The 27742-nt window shown below is 43.3% G+C and overlaps 2 protein-coding genes and 1 non-coding gene across 4 annotated transcripts; 1 reads left to right on the top strand and 2 right to left on the bottom strand.

The window, feature by feature from the left end:
* Nucleotides 1-4438: 4438 nt before the first annotated feature.
* Nucleotides 4439-13937, bottom strand: PSMA3 (proteasome 20S subunit alpha 3). 2 transcript variants are annotated; one of them, XM_048307381.1, is made up of 11 exons: nt 13868-13937; nt 12881-12963; nt 12142-12265; nt 11336-11437; nt 11142-11215; nt 10497-10569; nt 9484-9549; nt 6813-6859; nt 5203-5270; nt 4994-5058; nt 4439-4628 (listed from the first exon to the last, which is right to left on the bottom strand). In XM_048307381.1, the coding sequence occupies exons 1-11, from the start codon at nt 13886-13888 to the stop codon at nt 4584-4586; spliced, it is 768 nt and encodes a 255-aa protein (XP_048163338.1). In that variant the 5' UTR covers nt 13889-13937; the 3' UTR covers nt 4439-4583. The 2 variants fall into 2 exon arrangements, with proteins under 2 accessions (XP_048163338.1, XP_048163339.1); XM_048307382.1 differs by lacking the exon at nt 13868-13937 and adding an exon at nt 13631-13689.
* Nucleotides 13938-14021: 84 nt separating this feature from the next.
* Nucleotides 14022-14094, top strand: TRNAK-CUU. Its single transcript has one exon. It is a non-coding gene; the product is annotated as a tRNA-Lys (tRNA).
* Nucleotides 14095-16799: 2705 nt separating this feature from the next.
* Nucleotides 16800-27424, bottom strand: ACTR10 (actin related protein 10). The gene is made up of 13 exons (XM_048307377.1): nt 27278-27424; nt 25725-25797; nt 25082-25164; nt 23997-24105; nt 22135-22242; nt 21878-21945; nt 21503-21582; nt 21061-21096; nt 19699-19778; nt 19529-19602; nt 18635-18716; nt 17811-18012; nt 16800-17273 (listed from the first exon to the last, which is right to left on the bottom strand). The coding sequence occupies exons 1-13, from the start codon at nt 27352-27354 to the stop codon at nt 17092-17094; spliced, it is 1254 nt and encodes a 417-aa protein (XP_048163334.1). The 5' UTR covers nt 27355-27424; the 3' UTR covers nt 16800-17091.
* Between the last annotated feature and the right edge of the window lie 318 nt (nt 27425-27742).

Genomic DNA, 27742 nt, shown 5'->3' with positions numbered 1-27742 from the left:
TAAGGTCATGCTAAGATGTGCTGTTGAATTCACTATTTTGCATTCCCTTCTATGGCTGTGGTTTTATCTTCAGGAAGAGACTTGCAAAACAGCTCTGGAGTTATTCCAAATCTCCTTCCTTAAGGGTGCCTGGGACTGCACAGCCAGAGTGCATCCCAAGCAGTGCTGCATCCGCATGGACAGTCACACTCTCAGCATGTGGGGCTTTAACCTCAGGCCATCGAGCTATTTTTGGTGATGAGAAGTTACAAATGAATGACCCAATGCTTGGCATACTTCAGATCTGCATGAGACGCGTTCTGTTTGGAATGTTTCCTTTCTGAGAGTCAGCACCAAATACAGATGAGTAGTATTTCTTTTGGAGATGGCCTCGTGGACGTCTGCCACACAGGAAATTTCACATATGGGTTACTTCTAACAATCTTGCCATCATTTTATCAGCAGTACTAGCAGTTGTGAAGAGGATATTATCCAAGCCAGTAACTTTTATGGCTATATTAAAGTAGCATAAAATTAATTATCTTGATACAATAGCCTAAACTTGTTATTTGAACTCTGCAAGTGCACTTTCATATTCTAAAATCTGCCCTGGTGCAGTCAGGGAGATGGATGTAAGTAAACTAGATACTAAACCTATTGTTTTGTAATCTGTCACCTGCAGTTCACCTAGTCCCCTTAATTCTCTCGAGCAAAGCTGCTGTATGTGGACTTGCTGACTAAATAATTGTAACAAGGAATGTGACATATCCAGCCTTAATAAATAGCAGAGCAGTGATTCATAAGGTGCTGAGTAACAGCCACTGGATGTGTGAGACTTAAGGAGGAAGCATCTTACTGAACAGGCTACTCTTGTGTTGGATCTGTACTTCTAAAACACTCCTTGAGTGGGGGGATGGTGTTGAGCTAGGAGATGACTTGGTCTATACACTCTTCTTCCTGGTGTTTCTATTTAAGCCCTGTGCTTTGGGTCTTAAGCAACAGAATATGCCACTGAAACCCTGAGCATGAAGTGTTTCAGCATGGCAAGAACTGGAGTTATGCATTCCAAGTGGGTATTTAACTTTCTGCTGTATTATGTGTTCCCATAAATTGCCAGAGTAGGACAAAGTAGGTTAGTTGTGGAGCCTGAAGCAAGCAGTGCTGCTTTTCTGCTATCTTTAGATCTGAAACTTCCCAGTGCTTTGGGCAGAAATAACCCAAGCGAGACTCTTAGAATCACCTCTTGCTCAAATCTCTAATTCAGAAGATTTTACCCTGCCATTTGTTTGCCTTGCAAAGCATTTCCACATTTTAGTTACGCTGAAGTTATAATTGACCATTTTCAAGGCAGCTATAAAAGCTAATTTTAATTTTAGGGAAGGGGATCCAAGCATGAAAGCATGAAAGCATGCTGCCTTTCAAACCTTCGTGTTGGCTGCCTGATCAGGTGGTGTTCTCTGGGCTTAAATCAAACTCCTGTCCTTAGATGTTGTCTAAGCCTGCAGGATATGAGAGTATCTGTAACAGAGAAAAATTTTTTACCCCTCGTCCTGTAATTAAAACAGAGCCTCTGCTAAATGTAAGCTTTTTGATTTTTTGCAATTTAGTATTATTTTTTTCTAGTCCTTACTTAAATAATAACCTCATATCCAGCTTGAGCCCTTCAGGAGCTTGTTCACCAAGTCATTTGCCTCAGACAGCTTAGAAAAAAAAATGGTCTTCAACATTTAATTAAAGTTTCATCATGCTTTGCTATGCCACTGCATCTTTAATTATTTGGTCAGTGTGGCCATAAATAGCTACTTCCTTCTTTTTTAAAGATTTCTTCCCCTGCTCAACTTCACTGTTTGACATAGCAACAAGTAAATACTTCTCAGTAGCAAAACTCATTGAAGTTTCTGTTTAGCCTATCAGCTGTGGACTAAATTAGTGAAACATTATGATGGCTAATGCACTACTGTATAATTAGTTAATTGCTAAGTAACAAATTAGTAAGTTACTTGTTAAATGCAGTGTGGTTGTCTCATGGAACTGCAAGGTTACAAAAATAGCTGTCAAAGGGGAGTTGCAGTAGTTTTTCTGCTGGAATGAGTCTCTCTGGGCTAGAAATCTATTCTAATGTTCCTGGCCTTGTTGACAAGAGGTAGCAATGCTGAACTTAAGATCAAAAAGATTGTGCTAGTTTTCTTTCTAAAGTAAAGGGAAATGTCAGCATTAAAATAGTTAGTTTAATATTCTCCTGCCTTTTTCCTCTTTGACTGCCCAGTCTTCTGAATAAAAGCAAATTTCTTTTCTCCACCTTCTAATGCTCAATTTTATTTTTCCCCATCCACAGTCAGTGGAAATGAAAGTAGTTTTTTTTCCTTACTATACAAGTTTCATCAACAGGCTGAGTCTATACTCTGATACAATGATTAAATTTGGAAAATAACCTGGCAGTAATAATCATCTTGGTACTAACTAAATTTTGCCATGACATGTAAGACAGTGGGCAGCACTTTACACGTATGGCTGTCTGCAGCCTCTTGAATTGCTTCTCATGGGACTTTTTGTTTCTTGTGAACAGATACAGAAAAATCAGAGTGTAGATTTTAGATTGCCATGTTCTCCAAGAAGTAGTTATTTGGAAATTTTGGATAAGCAAAATGTGCTCCTACCTCTTACCTCTTCATATACTGTGGGATATTTTCCTTCCATTTAGTCTTTTAAATATATACAGCTGGTACTGCTCTTCTCACTGAACCCTGAAATCTGGCTGTGTGTTGTAGTTGCTGTCCCTAATTGTAAATGGCTGTCACTGAAAGGATTAGAGGGGTGGATGGGTGGGTGTAGCCACATGAGGATGGCTTTCAGTTTCCCTTTAGCAGTTTAAAGTATGGTGCTAAAAACACCAAGCTCATGGGTTTTCATCCTGGACTTGATGATCCTTGCGGGTCCCTTCCAACTCAGACTATTCAGTGATTCTGTGATTTTAGGAACAGAATCAAGCCAAAATGAAGAGAATCAGGAAGCTCCCTGCTGCCATACCCAGGGAGTGGCAGATCAGCCTCAGCTGATGCTTTAGGGTGCTGCTGAGGAGTTTCCTGACTGGTGCTCACGCGTGACTCAAAGAGCTGAGTCAGCAGGAAACTGCAGTAGTAAATTCAGTCTGGAGCATGGAACACGGAATTCCAGGCTGACTCAGTGCAGCAGCTGTTACTGTTGCCTCGGGAGGAGGCGCTGAAGGAGGCTGCTGTCCTGGCCCTGACTAATGCTGGCTCAGGCTGGCCCCTTCTGTCCCAGCAGCCTCCAAAAGCTCTGCCCAGCTGGAGAGGCAGGAGCTCAGGTAGTCTGAACTGACACAGTCAGAGCCATCTCTCTCTGTTGACCTTCCCATGTCACAAAAAGGAAGTAGAACCTGTGCTTTGTAATCCTGGTACAAAAGAGACTGGAGAAGGCCAGCTATTTTCCAAACTACCTCTATAAAAATAAACCTGTAAGGGAAAGCTCCTGTTTTAAGGGCTAGTGAACATGAGAATATGTACTCCTAAAGCTGAGGAGTTTGATTCATGACACAAGTATGCATTTTAGACTAGCAGGGCTGTTAGAATTTAAACTGCATGCACAAACAAGACTTCAATTTTAACTGAGTTTTAAGGTGGTGAACAGAACAGTTTTTTATCTTCGAAAATCTTATGGGTTAGAATGGACCTTAAAGATCATCTCATTCCACTCCCCTGCCATGGGCAGGGTCATGTTCCACCAGACCAGGGTGCTCCCAGCCCCATCCAACCTGCTGCTTCAGAACTTTGAAGTGACTAGAAGAGGCAGTCTGTTTTCCTAGGAAGTGGGGAATGACAGCAGCAAACCTTGTTTTGAACTTTTGCAAAGGTCAGCAATTGATTAAGCTGATTCAGAAGCGTGTTAAGAAACGGAATAAAACTGTTTAAAAATAGTTTGGCTCTTCAAGCATTAATTCCAGTTACACTGCTTAATAGATCTCACAGCTTTGGAACTTAACACAAGCACTGTTTTAAATTGAATTAGTTTTTAATTCCTGCTACTCCTCCACTAAGCCTAGGCTTAGTACTTCAGATTGACACTCCTTTTCCTGAACTCCTGGTTTACATAGGCAGTTAGGAGTTGTGAGCTGTGCACGTCACCTTAAACTGTAACCTGCTGTTAGAGCTGGTCATGTTCTCATCTCTTCTGCCAAGAGCAACCAGAGACTGCAGCTGTGAACAAACTGCAAATTGTGCTATTGGTTAATCAAGGAATAACAAGAGTACTGGTTTTTAATTCTAAACTATGCAGCATAAACAAGAGACTTGTCTAATGTCTAAACATATTGTTTCTCTGTACATGGCCTGGCTCAAATGGAATGCTTTAGGACACAACATCAGCCTGATAATGTCTTTCCTTCCTAATGTCTGTTTAGGTACAGTTGCTGGCCTATATTTTTTTTAAATAAAAGCTAAGAGACAGTAAAATGGAAAATTTATTAGTGCAAGTTGGTCAGTCGGTTTCTTCCAACAAGTACATAACAGCATCCCATGCTTTAATGCATTATAAACAAACCTGGTCTAAGATAAGAAAAGTTGGACTTGTTTTGGAGTAACAATATGTTACATATTGTCGTCGTCTGACTCATCTTCCTCTTTCAAAGATTCCTGTTTAAAAAAAGAAAGTATAATTAAAGGATAGTCTAACAGTTGTTTTATAAATCAGGCTACAATAAACAAGTTTTGCTGCAGCTTCACAACCCTCTCACTGTGTCCAAACCCTTGTAGTCAGCAGGACAGCTCCCATCAACACATTTACTTTTGAAAGAGAAAGGCACCATGTGTGGCAGCCTGTGAATTAAGAGTTTCTGAGAGCAAGAACTATCCCTGGGTTACATTGTAGCCTTCCCTACTCCTCCTTCCCAGTAACACCAGCTAACACAGAAGGGATGTGTGTTGGAATGATACCTTTTCCAGGCAACTCAACAGTTTGTCAAGTGAAGCACGGAGACAACACCCAAGTCAGAACTTACCTTGGCGTATTTTTCTGCTTCTTCTCTGATGTCTTTGGGAACAATTTCATGTTTTCCATTGGTTACTGCCAATAAAAAGAGTATGTCTTAATTACAATTCACACAAGGACCCTGACATACAGAGTGAATTTAAGAAACAATGTTTTACTTTAGTTACAAAAAGTTATAAATTTTCTGGAGTGGTAATAGAAATTACAGAAATGCATTACTTTCTCCAACCCAGCTGAGTTCCAGCTCAAAAGCTTTATCCTTTACTTCATCGTGAACTATGTAGATTCTGCAAAGAACAGAGAAAGAACAGATTAGAACAGACTAAATATACTAACAGGCTAAATATACTTTGCTCCTGTCACAGATTTCTTCTGTTAAAGTAGCCTTATGATTAATAGCTCCCCCTGTGCCTTCTCCCCGCCAAACACCATCAGAGAATTTTCCAGGCTTAACTGCTAGTCTAAAACACTTTAAATCATTACAGCCAAGATGCAGGTTGAGATGTTCAAGCTGCCCTAACTACAACAAACATTAAGATTTAGATACTGCAGAACCAAGGCTGCATCATCACTGCTTCTGCTAAATCAGTTATAATACAGCTTGGAGTGTCCTGCGTTTCCCCCTGTAAATCTTACTTCAGTTTACACTTAACACTAAATCCCACCACCACAGTATCTTGTGTCTAATTAGAAGTCTGTACATAAGATTTCCAATGTGGTGCTTATGGCAAACATGGAAATGGGAATTTAAACCCCAAGTGGTATCATAGCATACACAGTGCCTCCCAGACCAGTAAAGTCACTGCTTAGGCTGTGGGATAGAAATGTTACACTGCAGTAACAAAACCGATGTGATTTCATCCTGTGGCAGAACACATAAACAAACTGGAACAATCCTGAGCTGAGACACTCAAAACAGCAGAACTCACAATAACCTGTGGCTTCACTGTTTGAGAAGCCTGTATTTTGTACTTCTTAGCTTGCTTCAGAAAGCACTAATAAGTCAGAAATTGAAAAACACCAGCTATTCCTACCCAACATGGAAACCTTGGAGATGATGGAGGAAGGCAGGATACCCTCAGCACCACACTAAGTACTTCCAGTGGAAGTACTGTGAAACAAATAAAAAGTCTGAAGTGAACATTGGTGTCCAGGGAAATACCCCTCTATGCTTATAGACCCTCCTGTCTCTGTTAGCTGAGATGATCTATAAGCCCTTCTTATGTTTCTTATGTTCAGCTGATTACAAGACTTTTGCAACAAAGTGTACCTTTACAAGCTCCTGCAGAAATCTCTGCTCTGGACTGTGCCTAGTATTTTAGGTTTAAAAGTTATTAAAATCTTTGTTATCTTGCTAAATGCTACTGAGGAACTGAATTTGAGCTGAAAAACAGAACCCTGTCTAGCGCTGCTGGTGAGTTTGAGCTGAAGCAGAACTAGAACAGAAGTATTTTCATTATTAGAAATTATTTTTAAATGTCTAATAATACAGCTATACTGTACACATTCCTTTAAAGAAGTTCTACTTTGCTTCTTTCCCAAGCACTTGAGTCTTTTTTTTTTAGGGTGGGTCCAGGACCTCAGCATCATTTGCGGACAGCTTCTCTCTGAAGCATCAGGTCATTGTTCAAACAACTCTTACTTCAGAACCAGGATGCCAAGGAGTCTCCCCTCTTCTGTCACTGGTCTAAGTATTTTAAAACCAGGGATTGGAGTCAGACAATTTAACACACGATACCCAATTTAAAAGGAACAGCCTGAGTTTGAAGCCAAAGCAAGCTCACCAATCTGGATTTTTGTCAAGTTGAAAAAACGGGTTGGAGACTTACATTTTTGCAACTTCTTTAACAACATCACGGCAGGTCATTTCCTTCATCTGTAGGCAAAAGACACACAGATATAAGATTTCTATAAGGAGAATATAAATCTTCCACAAGGCCAGAACAGGAGAGGCTGTGCATGTGCCTAATGAGCTTCATGTTCAGTAGTCAAAGTAACAGAAAGACCAGAACCACATTTCTTCTCTACCGTGCATCTTTCAGCCTGCTCTATGCAAGTCATTCTTCCAGGGAATAATATTACAACTGAAAGATTCTGTGAAAAAAATACTACTTGGAAATTCCCCAGTTTAAAGCACTCATCAGCTGAAATCTTAGAAGCTACACAGGTGATTTTGGCATCCTAAAAGCCTGACTTGTTCCTAGATGCTTTATGCTCAACTGATATAAAATAACAGTGAGAGGCACCGTATTTTCACATGTAATATTTGTATTCCTTCTAGGCAGCACAGTAATACTTTTGGTCTTACCAACACTTTTACAGGCAATTTTGGGTTTTAAGTAATGCTCCAAGAGGAGAATATTGTTTAACAACCAACTGCCTGCCTGAGCAAGGCATCAGCATCTCAATTCATATTTTCTCAGTTATATCACAGTCTTTTGGCAGCTTCACAGTTAATCAGAACAAAGTCTGGTGCAAATTTCCATGACATAATAAACTTGTGTTTTATAGGTCAACTTTTCTGGCCTATGAAGCAGTAATATATTCTACATTCCATTAATGCAATTTACCATCTCTTCCAATTCCCAAAATGTTTTCAAACCCTTAGTATGGAAGGTAGTTGTGAGGCACTGGTGAAGGGATTCAGATGACAAGAGTTCATGTGGAGTGTCACAGCCCTTTCTGGGGTGAAGCAACGGGCCAGAGAAGAAATGCCTGTGCCTGGTTAGAGAGATGTGCCATCACAGTCCCATCTGGAGAAGTTCCCCAAACAGAGACCCACTGCCTTTGTGACACTCAGTCCAAATGTAACTTGTGTCACACAGACATTTAAATGATGATGTGTACTCATGCATATCAAGTTAGCAGTCAAACGGGAAACCCTAAAGCTCTACTACTGTCATGCATATTTACAAGAGAGAAAACTGAAGTCAGTTTAATTTCTGCCGTTATCCCATCCCAGGTATGTTAATTCTGCAGACAATGAAAGTAAACAATGTGAACAGTTTTATCCCATGAGTTAATCGTGATTGTGTCCATATATCAAAAAGTTGTAATAGTATCAGAGCTGCAGGAGATCAAGAGACTGAAGCAGTCTCCACACAGCTACAAGTTTTCCCACAGCTGACTTTACAGACATAACGTAACATGCAAGAGATGTGATCAGTGCAGGGTTTTCTTCTTGCACCCTCAGCTACATGTGAGTTTTACACACTGTATCCTCCCCAGACACAGGATCTGCTCTGCAGTCCCCTCAGGCAGGTTTAAAGTCCTGACTCCCTGCCTGCCTCTTCCTTTCCACCGGGAGTCATCTCTTCCAACAAACAAATCTTAGCTTACAGGCTCCTGTAGGCTCACCCCACAAAACCTTTTGTACTTCTGTTTTTTTCCCATCTTAGCTTTGACAAATTCATCTTGTCAGAATTAGCCACGACCTGGAAACCTGCCCAGTCCTCAGTGAACAAAAGGCATTGGCATGTGGGGCTGGACTCACCCCACAGAGCTGTGACAGGATCCCACACATTATGGGGGACACTGCAAACAAGCCCCTAAATCAACACCTGCAGCTGGGCCCTGTTGTGCCACACCTCTGTTCCATCTACTGCATTCTACAGGCTCGACTGTAAAGTTCCAGTAATTCACATTATTAACTGCAGAAGTTTTTGAAAATCCCAGCACTGCACAGAAAATTAATTATTTGCAGTAGATTGTGTGTAACCCAACACAGCGCTGTCTTTTGCCAATGTGCACACCTGGAAATTGAAATTATGATTTCCCAGATGCCACAATTCCAGTATAAAGATCAAATGATCATGTAGGCTTCTCATCTTTAATTTGGTATTCAAGCATCTGAACCAGATTCAAAGCTGAATGAATCGAGTCTAGAACATTCTAATTTTTCCTCAATTTTTCAGTCATGGTGCTACAGCACCATAAATAGGCTATTCTTAAAAATACAACAATCATATAAACTCTGAACCTTTCCACGAACAGCTGTGACATCCCTCTGCAGACCAAAATAAGATGCTAACAGAGTATCACATAAAAATTACATGAGACGGACCAGGAGAAGGATTTGGTTCCATGTTGTCTCCAACTCCAAGGGTGTCAGATATTAAAACACATGAGGAAGATGGAAATCTTTCAGGATTCTAACATAACTTCAGTGAGCTACAGGGACACTTCAATACCTTTTGGTTGTCTTCTCTCCACAGACCAGTTTGTCCTTAACAGGAGCAGCCTTTTTGAACTTGTTAAACAAAAGAATCATCTAAAACCTTTGGGAAATAATAGATATAGCACCCTGCACAATGCTGCCCTATAGTTTTCATTCAGAATGAAAAACAGATTTATATTCTCTCACTTGGCTCACTGGCAAATGTACAAGGAAATATTTCACCCGCTTCTTCTGCATTTTATGTATTTTAGGCACCCAAAAGGTAACATAATAAACCAGGAATATTTGTCTTGAGACAGCACAATGATACTGTAAGACCATACCTGAAGTTTTTCTATCTCTGTTTTTGCAGCCTGCCTGGCTTTACCAATGGCACAACCCCAATAACCCTAAAAAAAAAAAAAAAGAAACACACAATATTCAAATTTAATTAAATACTAGACCCTCTACAGCTCTTACTGTCACTTAGCACATGACAAGCTCACCCTACTCACAGTGAGAGGCTAAAGAGTAACCTTGGTATTGTTCTCTCTTGGGGCACATCCCCAAATGGTTGAATAGAGCCCAATTACTACATCAAGTACCACCACTGCTGATAGAAAAGAGATGTGTTCAGTAATCCCAGGAGAGAAACTTATCAGCTCAAAATGTTGTAATAGATTTTTTTAGTCGCTATTACAGTAAATGGAAGAATAAACTAGAATTAGTTTGAAGAGAGAAGTTCTACAGGAACTACAGAAGCTCTACAGGATCCAAACAAACCCCAAACTAAACCCACCTACTGTGCAAATGTAATTGAAGTGTAAGCACATAGAAATTAAGCATTTCTATTTCTCTCAACAGCCATGGTCCTGGATGTACTGCAAGAAAATTTTAAAAGATCCAACAGTATGTGTGTGTATCAACCTGTGTGTTACTCACAGCTGAAAATGCAGCACTAACAACAATTAACAACAATTCTAATTTAATTTGGTTTGCTGTTGGCAGGCCAGAGAAACAGCCCTCTCTTACCTGAAGTATTTAGTGAAGGGGTATCACTACAGTTCTTGCCTTTTTGGGGCAGTGCACAGGAGTTTTCATTGGACATAGCCAGATGGAATGAACTCCCAAATTTCTGAGAGACAAGCTTTAAACTCATTTCTCAGACTGCAGTTCTAAGAAATACACGTTTGTTTAACAAGGACATGCAAACAAGCAGCAGTGATTCACCAGAGATCTTCCCAGGCAAAAGGAGAAAACAACAACAGCTGTTTTGGACCAACACTTACTATTTCCCAACTAGGAACTTTTAGAAGGGGAACTTCTGCTAAGATGGAAATATTTTTGACACACTCACGTATGAAACTCCTGATGGATCAATCATGTACAGTTGTGCACCATCATCACTATCATAGGACCCCAACATGAAACTGGAGGAGAAAAGAGAAATTAAAAACTGTCCTTCTACCAACACACAGAGAACTAGAGACTACACCAGCTCAGGTTTCCTACACCCTTCCTGGAGAAAAACTCCTCCTGTCCTGCTACACTCTATTGAGCAATTTGCCTCAGAACAGCACCTGCACATTGCCAGAAACATTTTACTGATCAGTAACTTGGCAGCATATCTGTTTATCAGTCCCTTTGTACTAGAATCCCTCAGGAGTTGTAACCTGCTCTTTAGGTGTCAAGGCAAGCAGGATGATTGCAGAGGGAAGTTCTGCTTTCACCACTGTCACAGCCTTAGGGCACAAACCCTTAAACTTTAAAAACAAGGGACAAATTGACCAGCTCTGTAGAAGCCTAGCACAGTGTTATGGGAATCTGAATTCTTCACCTGAGGTTTTAGGCACACACAAAAAGAAAGAGGAAGGGAATCTTTAGGAGATGAACTGTGGGTTACTAATTCCAGGTTTCAAAAAAGAATTCAAGACAACCGAAATAGTTCCAGCAAGCATGAACCAAAAGATATTTACAAAGAGAGTGTGTCTGCAAGACTCACCTGCACCCAAAAGGCCTGACAGCACTGTACAGGGTGTAGGCATGCACGTACATGGCCACTCTGTCTGCAAGATGCTGCATGGAAAAAAGGAAAAACAAAACACTGGAAACCCTTATTTACAGAAATAAAGAATAAAATGTCATTCTCGTGTCAAAAATAAAAGCCAAAACCCCTGAGAACTGCACTTGTCTTACCTTCAGGGGGATGTCATAGCCATAGTTAGACCTAAAGTTGGAAGCCTCTTCCCGGGCGATGTCTGCCAAGGAGCGGGCGTCTGCCAGGAGCCCCGCGACTGCCTGGAACGAGAGCGTGTCACCAGCACAGACACACCTGGCAATAGCCCATGATACTCATTCTACAGGGCAATTCAAACTGCCCACCTGCCACCAACCTCACTACATGCCAGTGGGACTATACATTAAAAGAGTTTTTCTCTGGGAAAATCAATAACCGAAGTTACCTTCGTGTTAAGGTAACTACACCAACTCAATCAATGCTTCATATCATGTGTATTCACCAGGTTTCAGGCATTTCTCTCACACAGGAACCACTCCTTGACACTGTTCTGACATCAACAGTATGGACAGGCCAGTCCTCCATACACCAGTCTTTAAGGAATTCAGGTGATTCTTACATTATTGAGAAGAAAATCTTGTATGCAGCATGTTTTCCCTTAACACACCTTATTTGGTAACTGGGTAAAAAAGTACCATTTTAATACTTGTGTTTATATTTACAAGCTTGAACAACTGGAAAAGCATTTCTAAAAATTTAGAACAGCTTCGAGCTTCTATTTTAAGTTTGGATTTTACTTATATATGTTTTTGTGCCAAGAATAACAGAGAACAGTAAAAAACCCACTGGCATTTCTGACTGTACATAGACACATTAACATTACTTTCTTAATCTACTTGGTTTTGATTCTCTGATTCATGAATTTGTCCTTTTGGGGGGGGTCACCTCACAATTTATGCAGCTCTAAAATGAAATGGCACCTTACCATCCCAACGTGTCGGTCGACATTGAAGAGACGTTTATTGGACCCCTCTTCATAAAGCTTGGACAGGACTAATTTTTCTACTCCAAAGACAACACCATCTTTGCATCTTATCCCAATTGCTGTACTGAAAGACAAGAAAAATGTCAGTTTCTCACACACAGTGTAAAATATGTAACACAGAATTACCAAGACAGAAGAAACAGTGACATGATATCCCCAAAAGTAGGTTTGTCACAACTCCAGCACTGAAGACTACAAGGGGATGGAACTAAATGGTCTTTAAGGTCCCTTCCAATCCAAAAACCATCCTGGGATTCTGTGATTCTAATCCTTATCTGGAGCCTGTGGCTACGAGCAGACGCCTGGGTGACCTCGTCTGTGCCCTGCCAATCCATCCTGCTGCCCCTAAAGCACAGCTGGGATTTTCACTTCCCAACATTCCTTCACACACACTCCAGGGAAGAGAGACACTCCCAGAGCAGCTGATGCAGCTTCAGCAGCACTTGGATGTCCTCCATGCCTTGAGGAATCCCTAGGAAGCTGATACATTTACAAGGAAGGCCCTGAGCGTGTCAGTCTTTCAGCACCTCAATCCACATCCTTAAAATGGGCTTTTAGATCAGAACTCATTTTACCACCACAGTTTTACCCGCAATGCCCTCGTGTTTCTCTAGTCCAACAACACTGCTTTAAAAGAGGCCAAAAGAGCAGGTATTTGATGCAGATATTTGTATCTTACCTGCTATTCTCCACAGCTTTCATAGCATATTCCACTTGAAACACTCTGCCATCTGGAGAAAATGTGGAAGCTGACAGGTCATACTGAAGAAGAAGACAAAATACTCAGCAAGAAAAACCCACATAATATCACAGCATTTTTAGATCAGGCCTATTTAGTTTAAAAATTCAAGACTATCACTGCCAGAGATGGTGTAAGTCCCCAGAGCAGGCTGTCCCCTAACATAAGATGCAGGAACAGAAGAAAACAGAGACTAAAAGCCAGGAGAGGCCATTTCATCAGTGCAGGATGTACCCACACTGCAAATCCTGTCAATCCAGACACTGCACAGATGTGAAATCACTGCGCATTACCCAACACTCAAAACCTACGTGAGCTTTTGCCTGCCTTTACATTTCATAGAATCACAGGATGGTCTGGGTCGGAAGGGACCCTAAGGATCATCCAGTGCCACCCCTGCCAGGGGCAGGGACACCTTCCCCTCTCCCAGGCTGCTCCAAGCCCCGTCCACTGCCAGGGATCCAGGGGCAGCCCCAGCTTCTCTGGGCACCCTGTGCCAGGGCCTGCCCACCCTCACAGCGGTGAATTACTTCCCAATATCAAACCTAAATTTCCCCTCTTTCAAATTGTACCCATATTATTCTTTGTCATATCACTACAGCTCCCGACCAAGAGTCCCGCCCCTGCTTCCCTGTAGGCCCCCATTTAAGTTCAACTTATGGATCACAGGAATATATTTGAAATGCATACAAGTATATTATGTAGAGGAGCATAATAAGTGCATTATCCCGGAGCCCGCCCCGCCCCGCCGCCGGTTCCCCGGGCCTGCCGGGCCGCAGTGACTCAGCCGCCCGCAGTGCCACGGGGCCGCAGCGCCGCCGCGGGCACGGGGCGGCCCCGGGTGCGGCGGGGGCCGTTCGGGGCGGTCGGGAGGCCGCGCTGTGCCCGAGCCGCGGCCGCCGCTGCCGCCCCTCACGCCGCACTCACCCCGGTGCCGATGGAGCTCATGGCGGCGCCGCTCCCAGCCCGTCCCGCGCCCACCGCCCAGCAACGCGCGCTCCCATTGGCCGCCGCGCCGCCCTCCCGGGATGACGTCACCAAGCACTACGTTAAATTAATGTAAAGGGGGCTGCGCCCAAGCGCCCGGCTAGCTCAGTCGGTAGAGCATGGGACTCTTAATCCCAGGGTCGTGGGTTCGAGCCCCACGTTGGGCGTTCCGCTTTTTGGGCCTCTTGAGCGCCATAACAGGAGAGCCGGGACAGTCCTTGTAAGTGATCAATAAACGCTGCGTCAGTGGGAAAATCAGCTTTTATTATAAACGATCTGCATGCGGGAATGGTGTGGAATGTGCACAATCAAAATCAGCTTTTATTATAAGTGATCTGCATGCAGGAATGAAACGTGCGCGATCAAGTGGGAGCCGTGAGGAGCTGGGGGGTGACCACTGAGCACTGGATCCCAGAAAATTTAATTTGTTTTATAAACGATTTGGATGCAGGAAGCAGAGGGATGTTAATCCAGTAGAGCTCTGGGCTCCCGTACAGGTAGAGAGGGATCACAGAGACACTTGGATAAACTGGAGAGCTGGGCAAGCACCTGCCATAGGAAATGTAACGAGAGCTAGTATGGGATTCTCCACCTGGGATGGGGCAACCCTGGTTAAACACACAAACTATGGAAGGAGAGGCTGGAGAGCAGCCAGAGCAGCCCCACGGGAAGGGATCTGGGGGGTTTATAGCCGGAAAATATCCTTGGCTGTGAGGGTGGTGAGGGCCTGGCCCAGGGTGCCCAGAGAAGCTGTGGCTGCCCCTGGAGCCCTGGCAGTGTTCCAGGCCAGGTTGGACGGGGCTTGGAGCAACCTGGGACAGTTGAAGGTGTCCCTGCACATGGCAAGGGGAAGGACCAGATGTTCTTTAACTTGCAACCCAAACCATTCCAGGATTCTATGGTTGGGTTTGATCCATCAGTGGAACAGGCTCTCCAGGGAAGTGCTCACAGCATGTGAGAGGTCAAGGAGCATCTGGACAATGCTCTCAGCCGTTATGGTTTAGTTTATGGTAGTCCTGCAAGGAGCAGGGAGTTGAACTTCATAAGCCTTAGGGGTCCCTTCTGACTTGAGACAGTCTCTGATTCCATGAAAAGGGAGAGGAGGGAATGAGATAAAGATAATTCCCCCATGGAGCAGCTCCTGCTGATGCAGCACGGACACAGGCAGACCACGAGGGGCTTGTGCATATTCCAAACCTCTCCTCCAGTCAGCAGGACTCGCTCATCTGGAGCTGTTCACAATTGGCCAGCACCAAGCTGCTGGGATGGCCCCCAGTCCAGAATCAGGAACTGCAGAGGAAAACCCTCCAGTTACTGCAGGGGTTTGTGTCTGTCACTCTTTCCTCATGAACCAGGTGGGCTCACTGTGAATGCGTCTACCGGGAGGATCCACGGATCCCTGCAGTGCCAGGGAGGGAAGAACTGCAACAGCTAGCCTGGAAAACTCAACCCTTTCTACACCATTACACATTTAGGGTGTGATTACTGAGGGCTTTCCAGGGCACGCCATGAAGAGTCTTTCTCACCCCTTCAATGAAGTAAGAATCCTGTTTTTGCCTTAACAGGTCCTGGGACTCTGCACTTCAACCCAGCAGTAACATGGGAGTTAGGAATTCTGTCCCTGCCCTGTTAAACAGCAGCTGCTGAGGCTGTTCAGTGATGCAGAAACCCCACAGGAGGAGATCTGAGTGGGCAGAACGAAGATGAGGTGGCAGAACACGCCAGGCGAGGTCCCAGGGTGCGTGTGCACCACAGCACAGAAATACCCCCAAAAGGGAAGGGCTAAGAATATCCTGAATTTCCTCAGCTGCAGTCTGCTGCAGTTCAGGAAAATGACATCATTGCACCACCACCACCACAGGCTCCGTAGGAGTTTCATCTCCCGAATCCTTCCCACTGAAAAGGACACCAGCAATCCCTCCCAGCTCCACGGCACTCGTGCTGACGGCAAATTCCTCTCTCAGGAGAAAACCTTGGTAAGGCTCTGGCTCAGTTCTTACTGAGGTAAAATATAACCTGCACCCCAAATTACCCAAACTGTGACTGAAAATGAGCAGCACAGCTTAGGCTGTGTGTTCTGTACACCTAGGGGCTGGCTCTCTGCACCTGGCAATGACACTGTGTCCATTTATCCAGCCTGGAACAGCACCAGGAGATGGGTCCCAAAAACACCAAGCTCACCCCAGGACTGTAACACCATCTGTTAAGGTGAAGCACGTAGGAAACACAATGACAAAACCACGCAGGAGCTGCTGAAGTGCTGTAGCACATTCCCTGTGCTCAGGTTCACCACAAGAGGATTTCTTTAAATATCTGTTTGACTTGCAGAGTCGTGCTTCAGGCACACAGCAGGTGGGAAGCAGGCAGCACAAGGAAATCTGTCACAAAAAGCATGTTTGTGCCAATAAAATACTTCACCACCCCAAAAATTTTATATTTATCTTTCCAAATTTGAGACAAAAATTGCTCCTCAGGGTAGGACTTAAACCCCAGTAACCAGCAGATACCAGCAGTCATCATGTAGCCACTGAGTCAAGTTTTACCTCACACCTGTTTATAATTAATTTATAATAATTTATGGTCTTACATTGCTGAAATCTTTCTTGGAGGAGACAGATCAGGAGAGGTTTTAGCTCAGCACTATGAGAGAAGTACAGGCAGAAGAGTTCTCTGCTAGAACTCTTAAAACAGGATAAATAATGTTCCGCTACCTTTGCTAAACAGCCCCAAACCATTTCCTCACATGTGCTTCAAGGGTGGAATATTTTAAAACAGAATTTGACACAAAAAAATTCCCATAGATGTTTCCCTGTAGACTGCTGTTCATTCTTGTCAGCACATTTAAAATGTGAAAATATCTTCAACCAAATTCTCTCAGCAATGCCATTTACTATACAGATAAATAATGAACAACTCAGTAGGGAACAGCTCGTGAGAGGACAGAATTTCTCCAAAACAAGACAAAAGAGCAGAGGAGTTGCCAGAGTTAAGTCTGTAAACTATAACTGGACAGGGTTTTAAATAGTGTTAGTGCCTATTCCCTGACAACACCCACGTTGCTCTTATTTAATGGTGTTACACACAAATTAATGAACAAAAAACAAACCCCAATGCACATGGATGTAGTTGAAATGGGGCAGAATCCTTGTGTGATATTTAGGTGCTTATTTCTCTGTGGAAAAAGCCCTTTTCATCAGTGGTGGGGGTGCTTTTCCAACATCAAACATCATTTCCAGAGGGGGGTTGTTGAGGCAGCACCAGTCGGGAATGCGGCCTGTCTGGCTGTAATATTCCTTGGACACAGAGCGGCTCCCAAGGATGTCCTGGAGTGCTCCAAAAATGGCTCCTACGTTATTGGCAAGGAAAATAAATTGCATTAATTCAATGTAGAATTTCTCTTTCTACTTCTTCCCATAACAAATCTCAACTGGGGATTTTTTAGCTCTGCCCCAAAATTTAAAGGGATGAATGGATATCGCTGCTTTCCTTTTCAGTATCCCATTTAAGTCCCAAACTGCTTCCATTTATATCCCTGAAAGTATCTGAAAACAAGGAATCATCTGCTCTCTGCTATCAGCAAACCTGGCCTGGCTGACCCACCTCTTACAACAAAGTTTCCTAGAAGTTTTTATTTTAAACTCTTCCACCAAACCCCCTTGTGCTCAGGGCAATTTTTCCCCCAAAAAAGGTGCCCCACAAATTCACACCGGCTGTGAGAAGATTCAGCCCACAACAGCTGCCCAGGAAAGAAAAGCACCACAAAATTTGGTGCACAGAAATAGTTCTGGTTTGCTAATCCTAAAGATAAAAGGTTTTATTTACTACAAATCCCACTTGGAAGGTTTTTTTTCCACCTCTGCTTCCCAATTGCTCCCATTCTTACCTCCCAGCCAGGCCACGCAGTTGGGTTTGGCAGGGGGAGTGTGAATCCTGAAGGTTTTAGTGGCAAGTGCCTCCTTGTATTTGGGTTTCTCCACCAGGTGTCTGATCTCAGCCATGAGCCTGTGCAGGAACCCCGGGAGCATCGCTGTGCCCCCGATCACCACCAGGTTCTCTGCCAGCTGCTTCCTGGTGTCTATTGGGCACTAATGCAAACAGGGACACAAAAAAAAACCCTACATAAGTCAAGCTGCCTGAGCTTGAAGACATTCAGAGGTCTCTTAGAAATTCAGTCCATTTCTATGCCCTCTAATTGCTGTTTTCTCATATTTAGCTGGAAAATAACCAACATAATGAGAGAAATGCACAGGAAATGCCTGGAGGTGCAGAGGTGAAGGCTCCAGGCACAGAACTTCTTAAACAATTTGTTTTCATAAAGAATTCTAATGGAAATGTTTGTCATATCAGCCAAGTCCATGGCTCTCCAACAAATTGCATCTCAGCAAACTTATTTAAATGGCATCAGCAGCTACAGGGAGCCAACTTTAATTAACGTGAATACACCACCACATAATGAAAATTTCCATTTATAGTGGTTTCCTAATGCACTTTTTTCCAAAATATAATAAAAAGAGAAGCATTTGTATATGCCAAGAAAAATGCCTGCAATTAATTTAATATACTGCCTGTAATAAAGATGTCCAAATTAATTTTATTCTAGCACAGGTAAACCAGCAGCCTACAGGACTCTAAGTCTTGAGTCATTTATAACTGCGGGTTCTCTTAAGGCTGGAGGCATCCCCTAAACTGTTTCTAATATAAAGATACCTGAACAAGTGAATCCAAGATCAAAGTGGCAACAGATGTCTCTTCATTATCCTGTTCAAAGAGGATTTCTACCACAGAGTCTCTGTGGAACAGACAGGAAGTGAGTGTTAATGAGCAGCAAAACCACACTCTGAGCTGAACTCGGGCACAGCAGAGCTGGAGATAACTGCAGCTTTCCTGCTGCCAACACTTTGTCACTCCTGTCACACAGCCCATGCACCCAGCAGTGCCAGCGGGGAGGGGACAATCATGGAATCCTTGGAAAAGGCCTTAAAAACATCACATTCAGCCCTCAACCCAGCACTACCCCTTGTTCACCACTAAACCACATCCCCAAGTGCCACATCCACATGTTTTGAACCTTTCCAGGGATGGTGACTGCACCACTTCCCTGGGCAGCCTGTTCCAGTGCTTGACAACCCTTTCAGTTAAGAATTTTTCCCTAATACCCAATCTCAACCAGTCCTGGCACAACTTGAGGCCATTTCCTCTTGTCCTGTCCCTTCCTTCCTGGGAGCAGAGCCTGACCCCCACCTGGCTCCATGCTCCTGTCAGGGAGTTGCAGGGAGTGAGAAGGTCCCCCCTGAGCCTCCTTTTCTCCAGGTTAAAATGCCCTGTTCACATCACTAAACCTGTCTCATTATCAGGCATTGACACTCACTTCTCTTCCCCCATCCCTCTAATCTCTTTGCTCTCATCTTCCTCTTGGGGCTCTGGAGAAGCCACCCCCCCCATGATGGGCTTGCACTGTGGCCAGCACACAGCTTTCACTTCAGAGGCATTAAAAACATATGCAACTGTTTCATTAAAATCCAATTTTATGACAATTTATGTGCTTTTAAGAGTTGAAATATATCCTTGTAGTGATAAATACTCTGCTATGACATTTCTCACCTGATGGGGCCAACTACATGGAGAATCTTTTCTCCATCCAAAGGATAGTCCACGTCTGGAGGCGGTGAGGGACGCTGGAAATAAAACCAGACTTGTATTATTATTTTAGAGCCCAAAAAGGCTGCAGCCACCTCAAAGGAAGAGCAGGAAGAGCTTCATCCTCCACTCACCTCAGCACTGCCATCAATGTTGAATTTGGCTGCCTGGATTTTCAGTCCCCGTTGGAGATCACTCACAAAGCAAGTGCGGACTGTGCAGAGGGGAGGAGAGGGGCACAAGTGAGGCTTTGCTGGATCCTTTCATCACCAGTAAAAACAGTCATTTCTCTTAATTTAGAAAAGAACAGACACTTCAGGCCCTTGCTGGTCCAAGACATTATCAAATAAATGCAAAGACAAGCAGTCTCTACACTCCAGCAGAGTTCAGGTGCTGTCTAGACCATGAGTTAAATGAAGCTGACACAAAATTAGGTTGGAAATCCTGCCTGTCCTTTCCCAGACAAACCACACAACATTTTAAGCCAGAGGGATGTTTCTAATGGTGCTTCAAAGTGCCAGGGGTTGTATCCTGGCTTTGCTGCAGGTCTTGCAACACGGCTTCAAATGAGGCATTGCTCATTTTCTAAACAAGCTCCAACCATGCAATATTTTCCTTAGTGCAACTCTTCAACACCCTAAGAACTCCAGAGGGTTTTTCTGCTTCCAGACAATGCTGACAGAGCACAACCTCGTTTGTACCCCAGCTGCTACTGTTATTATGCATTTATTTATTTGCATTTGGCACAGTGAGCATCTTCCCTATAAACTGCTGTCACAAAGAAAACAACCCTTCAACACACAGACAACAATAATTTCATCCCTAGCCTGTTCTCTCTGGTTCCAAAAGACTGCATAAAAAAACCACACCTGGTCAGAAAATGTGTGCAAGTCCAGGAATTAGAAAAGCAAATTCCATCTGACAAAGCACCAGCTGCATTTATTTCGCATTTGACTGATGGATTCCTTCCTAATTTGACCCAAGGGATACATACTAGTTACTGTTTTCTAGGAAAACATGTTTTTCTACCTGTTGCACATGAAACAATGACACAAGAATTCATCCAAGTTCTGCCCAAAGAAAGACTGTATTTTTTCTGGTGTAAATGTAGTTCTTGTCTCCACTTGCCTGCCTGATTAACACACCAAAATGTCTTTTATACATACTTTTTTTTTTATTGACTTTAAAGCAAACAGAGCCTTCCTAGTTAATCTATAAACAAAACTACAGAACAGAACAATCCCTTCTGTGCCCACCTACCAAATGTGTCTACAAATTATCACTCAACAACACAGAGGTTAAAGCAAAAGAGAAATTCAACACCTGGTTTTGGTTTTGCTTTCAAAGAGGAAGAACAACACAAGTTCATCCAAGAGGTAAGAAATACAACAGAGAAGAAAAATAAACTCCTACTTGTAAAATATTGCACACTTGTTATTATCACACCCTACTGCACAATTTAATACACTAGAGTTTCACAAAGCAAACAAATTTACCTTTTATATCCTCTACTATGTCTTCTGGGACTGAGCCTGTAAGAAAAAAAATAACTTAGTTTCATTCTTAAATTCTCTTCCTACTTAAAAAAACTTTTGTTTTAAGTTTGAATTACATTTAGTATATTAAACTTTTGCTCTGACTGCAGCTTTTAAAGATTTCCAAAGCAGAAAAGATATTATGAACAGAAATATAAAGTGTGTCTTTGCTCAAAACAGACTGAAAAATTACTACAGAACTTTTATCTCAGCCTTTACTCAGAACTGTTGCAAGAAGAGGCTTATCATAAAAATAATGTACCTGTTAAAGGCCAAGAAAGAATTTATGCAGGTAGGCCCCATGAGATGCAGTGAATCCTAAACCCATTTTATCCACTGTCAGGATTAACACCCTTTCCTCAGTGCAAGTTCCCAGCACAGGTGCCCATCCCACAGACCTTACCCATCACGGAGGGAAGGCTTTGTCCTTTGGCCAGTCCTGTATCCACTGTGCACTGCTCCAGCAGTTGATACTCCAGCTCCCTAAAACAGTGCACAGGAGGGTGGGTAAAGACAGCCATGAACTCAGCCTGGGTCTCTGGACTGGACTCCAGGGACAGGATTAATTCCTTTCTTTTACATCCTTCTAAATATAAACTTAAGAAGATGTGATTTCCACAGTTTTTACCACATTAGCAACAGTCAGCCAGTGGTAAATCTAAAAATTGGATGATATTACAGCAAGCTAGGATTTAAAACAGGAATTTTTTCTCATGGTCAAAGAGGAACTTTCACAAACAAGTAATTTGTAACCTGGAATGGATAACTATGAACTTACTTGTGGATGGCCTTTCCTCCCAGGGGAAGGGAACCCCAGCAGCTCAGGATTGGAATTCCCTCATAGATCTACAGGAAGATCAGGAAATTCTCCTCTTTTTCATTATGAGTTTTTTCAGTCTGCTGGAACTAAATGCCTTTTCCCTTCTACAATCCCTTGCATCAGCCACCTTCTAACTGCTTTTCTCCACAGTTAATTTCTAGTCAATAAAAGTCTCATGTTTCACGACAGCCCCATTGCTGAAAATGAAAGGATACAGGCAGCACCAAGCTTTCTGCATATCCACAGTCCAGCACCATGGCAGAGTTGATCCCAAGTGTCAGGAGAGACATCAGGTGACTTGGAGCAAACAAAACAGAAGGTACCTACAGGAAAACCAAAAGGAAAGTTGACAGAAACAAACAAAGCACTGATGCCTTCCCTGAATGATGTTTTAAGAGCAAAACCCAAACAAGTGTATCTTGAGTTATTCCAGTACTGAACAAAATACAACAGGATTCCAAATTCTGTGTTCACCTTCCTTGTGGTGCACATCAGTTACTTCAGTAATGATGAATGTTGGAATGGGCTTGTAAGAAAAGCAAGGCTATAAAACTCAGGTCAAGTTTCTTATTGTTATTGAAAAGAAATGAAGGAAGCTGAAGTACAGCTACTTGAAAAGTTGTAAAAACTTGAAGATGTGAATAAAAGTGCTAAAAAATCCATTACAGTGTGCCTTACGACAAACACTGCTACGCCCAAATGCACAGAAGAGGCTGTTTGAAACACTCTCACCAAAACAATGTGGAAACTCAAGTGAAAATTACATGAGAATTGCTTCCTTCTCCCAGAATTCCATAAATCAAGTTTCCTAGAAAGCAACAATTCCTTTAAGAGAATACCTTGAAGAGCGAATTAAGTGAGAAATTTCAATAAATCCTGCACTTACAGGAAATGTACTGACCCTTAACCCAGAGTCAGAAGGTAAAACATTGATCCTGTATTAATAAACCACTTTTATTCTCTGCAGCAAATAGAAACCAGAGAGAATTAATCTTCCATCAGTATTAACTGGCTTCTTAACAAGTTACAAAGTCTCTCCATCAAAATATGACTCTGAAGTCATGAGCCATTTCCAACAAACCGTGTTGCATGGGGTGTGCTTTAACTGAGACATTCTATTGCTGTAAAGGGATTATGAAAAAAAAAAAACCACAAAAAACCCACTCAAATCTTTCAGCAATTTGAAGTTATCAGAAAATTTTATCAATAGTAAGAAAGAATTATGCAGAAGCTTGAGATTAGTTGGTAAACTGTGTTGTGGAAGGACAGTGAAGAAGTACTGCAGACAAACTGGTTTCACTACTTTTTATAGAAAAACCTTAACCTTTGTTCTGTCTGAATTGAAGGAGCATGGAGTCACCTTTCAAAACATTTTCTGCTACAACTGAGCAAGAATTAGGTCCAGACTTTTCACAGAATCCTTGACTGGTTGGGTTGGATGGAACCTTAAGGATCATCTCGTTCCACCCCCTGCCATGGGCACGGACACCTTCCACTAGCCCAGGTTGCTCCAAGCCCCATCCAACATGGCCTGGAACACTGCCAGGGATGGGGCAGCCACAGGTTTTCTTTTGTCCTCAAAACTTTTCTTCAAAAAGACTGATTAAGCAGAGAAGATACCTGATTTCAGGTAAGTTCTTCTCTAAATGAGCACAGACGTGCTAGGCAGAGATATCGACTGGCAGAAATCATGAGACCTGCTGACAAAGCAGTAACAAGTGTTTAAATATAAATCCTGGCTCCAGGCAGTGCTCAATGGGGATTATTGGATCTGTCTGGGACAGTGCAGTGTGAGCTTTATTATCTACAAGCCAGGGAAACCTTGCACAGCCTTGTTAATTGCTGCTGCTTTGCGGCCTAATGAAGAGTCAGAACGGAACAAAAATGGTCTTTAAGTCAACTTCCACGCCCTATTTCCTCACACCATCATCAGATTTTTCTTCTTCTTTATGCCTCTCTCACTCTTGTCATTATTTTCATTTTTTCTGTCCATATCTGGTAGTGACTGTAAGTACAAATCCTCCTGGCAAGGGCTGTGCATGTGGAGCAAATTTACACATTTCTGTCAAACACCTACCTCAAAATGCTTGAAGAGGACCCTGGTGAGTGTGTCCCTGAAGTGTGAAGGGCACAGGACCGACTCTATGATCACAACACGCCGGTCCCTGGGATTCACCAGCAGATGCCTAAAAAAAGACAAGATTTGTAAAATAAAACTGGGAAGTTTTAGCACCTATTACAGGACCTACCTCACAGTCATATTCCATTTTCCTCAAAAGTCCTGAAAGTTTGCATTTAGATAGCATTTTCTACAGCAGACCCCAAAGTCTTTTTCACAAATCGAAAAACCCCAATGCTTTCCTAAAAGAAAGTCAGGGAACTGAGGCAGGGAAAACAAGTTACAGAGCCTGTAGCTCTCAAAATCTGTTATACATTTCTAAATCAACAAGAAATGCAGAAATAAGTCATCAGTGGCTTGTGCTGTGTCATACAGTGTCACAAAAGGCAAAGACTGATGACACAGATGCTCTGATTTCAGCGGAAGAGGATGGAATTGTCCTGATTTCAATTGCAAAGTGATGGTACAGGACAGGAGAAGAAAACAACCCAACCCACAGACGTGAGGCACGGAAATTAAATCCTGCTTTCCCTATGATGGCTTTTACTTGTAAAAACATGGATTTGAAGCAAAGAGAAAAGACTAAGTCCAATTTCATTATTCACTAAGGGCACTAAAAACACAATAAAGAGATGTATTGCTGAGGTAAAAATATTCCACAGGCAAAGGTTCCTCCTTCCAAAACACTGTGGAGAGAATCCTGCACTGATAGGAGCTTCAGCCCTACCAAAATCAATGCAACTCCTTAGGTAATGCCTTCCCCTTTTCAGGCCCTTCATAAAAGCCTCAGCTGAAAGGTAATTTATCAAACATTTCCTGCTTCTACAGAGCAACTGATGCTGCAGGACAGGAACTCTTTGTAAGATAACCTGGATCTCAGCACCACTGAATTCCTCCTGCACCAACACAGCCAGGCAGCCCCTTGCAAAGTCTTATCTCTGTTTTCTTATCTAAGTAGACCGTGTCCCTCCCCCTGCTCACACCCCTGGATGTGCTCAGGGAAGAGCTGCAGAAGGCCTGGGTCACTGACAGGTGTCTCTTACCTGAAATACAGCATGTGGATAAATTCCTTCAGATAGGAATACAGCTCTTCTGTGTTGATGTTATACTGCACCACCTTGACAGGCTGGGAAGTGAAAATATCCAGAGTCAGCTCAAATGCTGGGCAGTGGTTGTGTGCATATATATATATACACATATATATATTCACACATGATATATAAAGAAATATATAAGATATATACATAATATATATTTAATCTGACACTATATATAAACACTCACTCTTGCCTGATTTGCTCTTGTCCTTAAAACATCTCAAACTCACCCTATAACTAAATTCCAGAGTTAATTAATGCTAATTTTTCATACAGGCAACTTAGCATTTGCTTTCCAAATCTGCCACCCTCTACTAAAAGAAAGAAAAGAAGCATAACTAGGCAAAGCAATTTCTCAATAAATGCCCCAAAACACAAGTTCCATGGGGACTGAGCAGCAATTAACACCAGCACTGGCATCACACTTACCTCTATCTAATCACAATCTTCTAATAGCAGCAGTTAAAATAATGAAAAGCATAACATTTCAGAATATTTTATTCTTGTGATGGACAGAAAGAGCATCTGCAAATTCTTTCTACACCATAACACATCAAACACCATAAAGGTAAAGTTCCATAAAGTTCACCTTTGAGACATCAGGTTTCTTGATTTCACTGGGGATGATGCATCTTGGTCCTGTTTCTCCTGCAAACCCACACCTAAAAGAAAATGTTGAAAACCTGATCATTTGAAGTCCCCATTTGACACCCTGGGCCCAGGAACCATCACAGAATAATGTATTAGGGATGTTCTGTGACTGCAAAGAGGAGCTTTGCACACAGCTTTTCTATCCAGCCACTGAGAGATGAATTTAAAGATGGACTAAAAGATAAAGATTGTGTACCTTTTTTTATTGACTCCCTCAACAATAGGATAAAAACAGCAGCAACCCCAAACCAAACTTTTCAGAAACCCACCTGGTCTTCCAAACACACACAAGAACCATGGAGTGAAGAAAGCAATTAAGCCAAAATAAATTCAAGGTTTATTTTAATAGTCTCAGTGCCAGACATTTGTTTGACCCCTGTCACCCCCATTAACTACAAACGTCAGAAGAAAACAACAGTAGAAAACCATAAAGCTCCTGGACTTGGAGCACTTTTAATGCAAAAAGTCAATTAATATCTCAGTTTGCTATTTGGCAACAGTTATCATGTTGGATCATAGCAGAAAAAAAAAATTAAAATAGCTGTAATTCAGAACTTAATTTTCTTCTTTTGTCTCAAACAAATACTTGTGTAATCCCAGTGTGTACAGGCAGTTTTCCTTGAACTTTCAGCTAATTTCAGCCTTATTTGGAAAAGGACAGACAGCTCTCATATAATTCAACTGCTATTTCTTCTACAAGAGAGAAGGCTGGAAACAGACCCTACAAACACACTATTCAGGGAAAAAGCGTTTCCATGAGAGCATTTCATTGGATGAATAATGCCCAGGGAATAAAAGCTCACAAGCACCCCAAACTTGGGAAAAGCTTTCAATTGGCCACATGACTGTGAATCCACAAAAAGCCACTCATGGAATCGGCTGTCCCCATCCCTGAAAGCTCTGTTAAGTCCTCCCATTCCCAGGTAACAAAGCTTTTGGCCCACGAGATGAAATACTAAGTAAATAGTGAGCATTCCTGTTTCAGCAGTCGAGCTAAACCTTGTTTTAATCTAAAACACAAGACTAAAAACCGAGGATGCTTATTACCAGCTCTGCACCACACAGACCAACACAGGAAGAGAGTGAGGGGGAAAAACCCACAAAATCATTCTTGGAATCACAGAACGGCTTGGCTTGGAAGGAACCTTAACCATTCCACACGTTTCACCAGACCAGGCTGCTCCAAGCCCTGTACAGCCTGGCCTGGAGCACTTCCAGGGATGGGGCAGCCACAGCTTCTCTGGGCACCCTGTGCCAGGGCCTCACCACCCTCACAGGGAGCAATTTCTTCCCAATATTCCATCTATCCCTGCCCTCTGGCAGTGTGAAGCCATTCCCCCTTGTCTTGTCACTCCAGGTCCTTGTCCCCAGTCCCTCTCCAGCTCTCTGGGAGCCCCTTTAGGCACTGGAACGGGCTCTAACGCCTCGCCGGACCCTTCCCTTCTCCAGACTGGACAGCACCAAATCCCGACAGCAGGGCGGAGCACTCACTTGGTAAAGGCCTGTCCCAGGTCGATCACCACGGCGGTTTTCTCCCCGCCGCTGCCGAGCCCCTCGTACAGCGGCATCGCGGCCCGCTCTCTCTTCCTTCCCCTCTTCTCTCCCTTTCCCTCCCGTTCCACCTCCCTCAGCCGCCGCTATACGGGGCCTTCCTGCTCTCCGGCGCGCCGAGCTGCCCGCGGCGCCTGTCCGCCTCGCCGCCGCCCCGCCGCCTCCCTCGGGCCCGCGCCGCCGCTTCCGCCTCATTGTGCGGGGCTTCGAGGCGGCCGGGAGTACCGCGGCACCGGCGGTGAGCGCGCTGCGGCGCGCCCTCCCCTCAGCTCCGCTCCGGCAGCGGGCAGGGCAGCCGCGGGGAGACGGGCGGCGAGGCCACGGAGGGGCCTGAGCGGTGAGCGGGGCCCCAGGAGGTGGGCGGGGCCCGGGGTGTGGGCGTGGCCTGCGTGAGGCGGGGAGGAG

This window comes from Corvus hawaiiensis, chromosome 6 (assembly GCF_020740725.1).
Source record: "Corvus hawaiiensis isolate bCorHaw1 chromosome 6, bCorHaw1.pri.cur, whole genome shotgun sequence".
Taxonomy (NCBI): domain Eukaryota; kingdom Metazoa; phylum Chordata; class Aves; order Passeriformes; family Corvidae; genus Corvus; species Corvus hawaiiensis.
This window is presented reverse-complemented; position numbering and strand designations above follow the sequence as displayed.